This window comes from Apostichopus japonicus, chromosome 2 (assembly GCF_037975245.1).
Source record: "Apostichopus japonicus isolate 1M-3 chromosome 2, ASM3797524v1, whole genome shotgun sequence".
Taxonomy (NCBI): Eukaryota; Metazoa; Echinodermata; class Holothuroidea; order Aspidochirotida; family Stichopodidae; genus Apostichopus; species Apostichopus japonicus.
Genome location: NC_092562.1, coordinates 14,782,391 through 14,789,341, shown reverse-complemented (window position 1 = coordinate 14,789,341; position 6,951 = coordinate 14,782,391). Strand labels below are relative to the sequence as shown.

The window sequence follows — 6,951 nt, the reverse complement described above, 5'->3', positions numbered from 1 at the left end:
AATGCAAGTAAGTCTAGCGGAACAGCAAGCTCGAGGTCTTTAACTGTTGTACAATTTATGATTCAACATCATCAAGAAATATAGCAGCTTCCAACTTTGGGTTTACATAAGTTCTATCATTCATTCCATTTCTACTGTGAGGGAGATTTGTTTCCTCTTGTGATGATTATCTCAAAATACTTTGAAATATTTTGTATTAAATAAAGTGAACCTTAGTATCATTTGATGATATTGATGTCTGGTGTAACTAACTACACAGCATGTTTGGTCTGTTTTGTACTGTCTTCCACTCTGTATGATCCTTGTTTTCTTACTTATTAAGGTATTTAGGCATTCACAACACACATCCATGCAGCAAGCCAAATAGTGGTAGCTTAACATCACCTAACAAAAACACTATTAGGTTTAAGGGATGGAGTAGGTTATATTGAATACTGCGTATATGCATTGTACACATTCAATTTGTCATTATTACGAGGTGATGTACAGTGCCAACTACTAAAAGGCATGATTAATGTTAGAATAATTAATGTTGTATAACTGGCAACAAAATGGACTTTCACTTCTTTACATTTTACCTAATGACTTTATAGTTTATGGGATTTTATTATCAAATATCATTGAAACAATTGTCAAAATTAACACAAAAAGCTGTTTGAGGGCAAGATAATGGTTGGAATGCTTCATATTGTTTATCACAAAGGGAAATTATACTAGAAAGGTCTGTGACAAATTTAGGATTAGTACAAGTAAATGGAACACCATTAGAACCTTCAACTTAAATAACTATTAAACACTGAACTCTGAAAAATATGAAAGCTGCCATTTTTATCAAGGTCAATTTATAAACGATGTTCAAGCTAAAATGAGCAATGCAAAATTACATGAAGCAGAAATTTTAAATCATAAACTTACTTTTCCATCATTAATTATTGTGACCATTCTTGTCAATTAAGATAGTGAAACGCCCCAGTAATAGCACACAGAACAAAATTATCAGTTATCAGATGTTTGGATATCCCAAATAAGTTCTCAATATCCTGGTTGAATAAAAATAGGTAAAAATCAAATCATTTCCTTATAAATCAATTTGGATAACAGTACAAAAGCAGTATTATATTGACAAAAGGCTTAAGAAGTTCTATCATATGTCGGTTGACATTTCTTGTTAACAATCCATTCATTGTTTAGACCATTGTGAATAGAAACAAATATATAGATATGTGTATATACACTATATATACACATATATATAAATAATCAATCTCCCCCTATCCCATCTGGTTCTGCAGTTAGTTTGTTATTAACAAATTTTATATCCATGCCCAGGACCACATTTCCTTGGTTCCCTAAGCCACATCGACTCTGAATGATAAGGTCATGTCAGCATATGTCCAGTTCAAGTTCTGTAACAGGAAGAATGTTGAGACTATCAAAATGTAACATTAAACAAAAACTATGTATGAAAGTAGTATTTTAACTTCTCAGGAAACATTTTGAAAACATGAAATGACCTTACCTAATATTTAGAGTTTACTACCTCCCTTCCTCTCCCCCCCCCCCCAAAGCATTAAAACTTTCAAATTTTAAATTGACACTTGACGAGGCAAACAATTGATTTGCATTGTTTTATGGAATATAGCATTTCAATGTAGCACATTACTGAACCAATACTAAGATCAACATATAAAGCTTTGATGAGCAGAGATTTAATTTCATAATTCTTTTTTTCTCAAACCATAATGCTCAAATCATAAGTTTCAAATACAAAATTCTATTCTTTTAACTTTGGTGTAGTTCTGTGACAACACTGTGTAATTTATCACCAAATGCTTTGAATGAGAATCTATCCACGACTCGTTTGTGTCCTTGCTTGCCCAGTTTATCTCTAAGGGTCGCATCTTGGACGAATTTCGTCATGGCAGTCGCAAAATGATCTGCTTCTGGTGGACACAGAAATCCTGTCTGCCCGTCGCTGACCGTCTCTAGAGGCCCGCCGCTGTTGACCGCTATCACCGGACGGCTCATGTACATCGCCTCGATCGGAACGATGCCGAAATGTTCGTTGGACGGAGTGTACAGCAAGCAAGTACATGCATCCAGCAACGTCAGCTTCTGAGCATCCGTGAAGGATCTTAAGAATGTGATATTGTCTGTGAGATGGAGCTCCTCTGCTCTGCATCTCAGCTCTAGGTAATGCTCTTTGTTTTCTGTGACTCTCTCATCATAACCTCCTGCCATGACAAGATGTGTCCCCTTCCAATCTGCTGGCGAGATTTTCTCCTTTAAGGCACCTAAACAATTGAAAAACAATTTCAAGTAAACAAAATTTAAAATGTAAAAATATGATGTAAACATCATTTTTTGAAAATTTGATGAAGGGGAAAGAAATCTTAGGAGAAAATTGAGATAGATACGTTTCACATTTTTACTTTTCAAATTCTTCAGAAAAATTAAAACACTTCAATCATAGTTGCTGGCTAAGAAGAAACAAAATAGTCAAAATTTTTCTATTGCTTGTACAACAAAATATTGCGTTCATCTTATCTCAGTCGTAAATTTTAGTACAGTTTACAAGTTGCTTCAGGCATATTTCAATTTGAAAGCAAAAATAACTGGAGCAATGTCCTTTGCTAAAACTGAACTGTTTACCAGTCCCAAACACGACATTACTTTCTCATGATATAATGCTTGACCAGCTGAAAGTACAAAAACCAGTTGATCCCAATTGAAGGATTGAAGAAGATCGAGTCTAAACAAGATCATGGCTTTACAGAAAACGAAGACTTCAACTTAGAGACATCACTTCCAAAAAAAATTTCAATGCAAGTAAAACTGGATACCAGAGTCGTTAAGAGTCCTACGACCGATCAGCTGATGAAGAGTCTCAAAGAGAATTGGTTGTTGCCATAGAAACAATACAGTGAATGACTCAATGAGGGTCATGACAATCAAATACTTGTGACTTGTATCAACCAAAATATGGAAGGGTCTTTTTACAAAACTTATGACTCACCAAAAGATTCAATAGCTAAAGCAAGATTCTTCTTCCTCTCGTATCTATTGATGGAAAGAAATAAAGGTCCTGTCCCCTTCGGGAACAGATCTCCTGCTGGTTCGACTTTCCCATCGAAGGCATCAAAGTTAAGCGATGGGTATAGAACCTCTGGTTGGATGTTAGACAGTGATGTAAATGTGGACTTGAATGTCTCAGCTGCAACAGAAGGGAATTGATATTATATTCAGGTGGTCAGTTATATGGTCTGTAATTGGTCTTGCATAATAAACACATTTCAAAGAAAAGAAGTCTGGTTGAAGCACACTATTATTACGATGATCATTTTTTGTCTTATTTCTTCGGACTGTTTTGACATTCTCATGTTGTACCAGGCAAAAAGGAAAAGGAAAATGCAAAAACAGGATGAAAAGTTCTATAAACATTTTGAACATCTTGAATTAGTTTGTCATAAAGTGTCCAATGAACGTTGACAATTTGTTAAGTTTGACCATAATTATTATCAAAATTACGAGAACAAAAAGTTGCTGAATGAAAAAGCTGCATTCAAATCACAATCAGCAGAAACGTTAGAAACTCAGAATGTAAATTATAGGGATTGTTTATACTATTCGGGAAGACTGCACATAGACATGTGGTTTAAGAGATTTCCTTGGGAGCTATAGCAACCTAGAGAAAAGAGTTAAACTTGATTGCTGCACTGGAAGTGATCTGGTTCAAAATAATCAGCACTTGTTGCACAGTACTAAGTACATTGTGCAATGAAAACATTTGATGGGGTAATCTTTGAAACATGGAATACATAGTCAAATTTTAACTGACAGTTTGCATTCAATTCTGTTTTTTTTTTTTTTAGATTACAAATTTTACACTACAGGTCCAGATTAACAAAAATGTAGAATTGCAGTGAGGTTCTGCTTGTGTAATTTAATGACAGAACAGCTCTAACTAAAATAGCTCACCAGTAAAGTTGCTATTAACCAATATCACGTCTGCCATGCCAGTTGTTTTCTCTTCCAGCCAATCAAGAGGCCCTCTGTATATTCTCTTCAAAAAGTTCTTTCGATGAGTTAGCAATAGATCAGGAAAGTGGCAGTAAAAGAGAATCTGAAAATGTAAATACATCTGTTGCAATTAACAATCAGTGTAAAGTAACTATTAATTGGCTAACACATTGGGTAAAACACAGTAAGATGAAACTACTACAGACCATCTTGTGGCTCTTATTAATTATAGACTGAATAGACACCAAATAACTTAACAATACCAATTTGACCTAAACAAAAGAATGGTTTTCCAATATGACTGGTTGCAGCAGAGCGCAATACAATGATATAAAATTATTTTCAATTGAGATAAAGTTTTGGACAATCTTTATGATCAATGCATTTGTATCAGCAATTATATTATCCTTAAAAAACAAGTCATTTTAACTATACCATAATCACAGAACTTATTACTAGGCCTAGCCCTAAAGGTGAGTTAGGTCATCATAACGTAACTTAGTTCGTACCTTCAGATTTTTCTTCCATCTCAAGAAAGGAATGCACGCTGATATTTGGTCACAGATGACTACATCAAAGTCTTCCCCACTAAAGAGAACTAGATACAGGGAGACGAAGATCATGCGTAAATAAGCAAAAAGTGCGTACAATCCACCCAAGAAGCTTCTGGGTAGCCAGTCTCCGGCAGTTACTACCTCAAGAGTTCCGTCTCTCGTTTCTTCGAAGCAATGACTGCTATCGTGGTGAGCTGTGTACAGCTTCACTGCATGTCCTCTGCTTTTCAGTGCAAGTGCTGCGTCAACAATTAAACGTTCTGCTCCGCCTATCCCTAAGTCTGGATGAACGAAAATGACTTTCACCATGATTCCTACACTTTAAAACCACGGAAGGCGTAAAATATACCTCGTTACCTGACGCTTAAGAGCATCAAATTAAAAGTAACAGTGCAATAAGATTATCGTCCGGGGTTTTACGTGGAAGTCGCCATGTTGTAGTTTGCAAATCAGCTGATAGGGTGTACCACACTTCTATCACGACTCTCTCTATTCACAATATTTAGGTCAGGCTCATGTGCTTCTTCTCCTTTACCGTAAAGCGAATGTATTTTTGAAATACATTCCGCTAAGGTAAAATAGTGAAATGCTTCTTCATAATTCTCCACAGGGGTGATTATTAAACAACAATAGGATATGTTGATATTATACCCAACTGTTTAGAATTTGGCCTAACTTTACGTTGCAAAACACGGAAGAAACCTAAGGCCTACTACTCCATTTTCTGTGCTTGTGTAGGCGAATAATCTGGTCCAACATCGTACATTCTAAGAGTTTATGTGACGCAAATTCCCTCTGGAATTCATTGTCACAGGACTTTAAAATGAATAGCACTGTTTCATCATTCATCAGCAAATTAAGAAATAACTGTCTTAGAAAGTACTGACTATAACGATATTTCTGTTCGTCTTTGCTGTGTGTGTGTGTTTGTATTATAGTACTTGTTCATATGTATTTATTTCTATATAAGCCTATATACTGTGTCATACATAAATTAACCTACTAGACAACCTAACAAACTTTTTCAAGGCAATTCCTTTTGCACTGTACGTCATTCAATTTATTATTTAATGTAGGCCTATAGGCCTACTTTGTTCCATATAAACTTTGTGTTAAAAAAAAGCGAAATGTTGAAGCGGCTCTTCGTATGATTACGGTCGTCTGTTTACAGAAATGTTACTAAATCCACCGATTGTTCGCCTATTCACAATGATGCTGAAACTGTATGGCATTTCCTACTTAAACTACTTTTTAACAAATGAACGTTAATTATCGCGTTCTTATTACAAACATGCAATACATCTCAGCATAGGCGTAGGAGGCGGGGGATGGGGGCTGCAGCCCCCTCCCCCAACCAAATATTTTTGTGAAAATTCGGACAATATGCTGATATTTTTCAGGCACCTACTGAAAGGAAAATCAATTTGAATGTGTTTTCAACGGTTAAACTAATATTATTATTATTATCATTATTATTATAATGACCTCCCAAAGTTATAACCAATATGGAAGGGTAATAACACGGCAAATGATTGTATGTAATTGGCATGTGATGTAATAACTGATGCATGCCTATATGATATGCACATTACCATGTTGAACGTGCGCGGAGCGCGCGAAAAATTTTGGTTATATTTTTCGGGCAAGTCGTTACAGCGCCCCTAAATCAAATTGGGCTCCTACGCCTATGCATCTCAGAAAATTTACCGCATATAGCTATATTTCATTGGTATAAAACACAAGTATATTGTGATGCGGTGAACTCACTTTCAAATTGTTTTATCATTATTTGTTCATATGTTGGGAATGAATCTTGACTATATATAGTGATGTTAGTTTAGTAGAAGAAAAGGATCAGGGGGGACACTCAAGTCCCCATCAAGGACCCTATAGGAGAGAGAGGGGAAAAAACAGAAGACACAAAAAATTAGCCTTACAATGCTTCAAGGTATGCTTTTCCAAAGCATTCCTAAACCCATTCACACCACTTGCAAGTACAACTTTCTCAGGCAAACCATTCTACTCATTCACAACCCAGTGTAGAAAAAGTTATGCCGAATATTATTCCTATACTTTGTAACTTCAAGTTCAATTGTTAATGGAGTTCATTTGGTCATTTGTTAATAAACTACATAACAGTTTACTCTTTACTCATGTTACTATAACTAATTCCATCTGTCGAAAGTAATTGTCTGTTTATGCCTATACCATATATATTACATTTGCTCAGTTTCCATATAATATCGATTTTTCCCTAGATTTTTCCACAAACTGAGAGAGTTGCACACCTAACAGCTTGAACAGGATCGCAGCCCTTCACACTTGTATACATATATCATTTAAGACGAAGCTGCATCGAGCTTGCAAAATCATTAAA

The 6,951-nt window shown here is 35.5% G+C and overlaps 1 protein-coding gene across 1 annotated transcript; it reads right to left on the bottom strand.

The window, feature by feature from the left end:
* Window positions 1-650: 650 nt before the first annotated feature.
* On the bottom strand, window positions 651-5,032 carry LOC139979396 (alpha-1,3/1,6-mannosyltransferase ALG2-like). Its single transcript, XM_071990155.1, has 4 exons — window positions 4,530-5,032; window positions 3,979-4,123; window positions 3,017-3,214; window positions 651-2,294 (listed from the first exon to the last, which is right to left on the bottom strand). The coding sequence occupies exons 1-4, from the start codon at window positions 4,881-4,883 to the stop codon at window positions 1,783-1,785; spliced, it is 1,209 nt and encodes a 402-aa protein (XP_071846256.1). The 5' UTR covers window positions 4,884-5,032; the 3' UTR covers window positions 651-1,782.
* Between the last annotated feature and the right edge of the window lie 1,919 nt (window positions 5,033-6,951).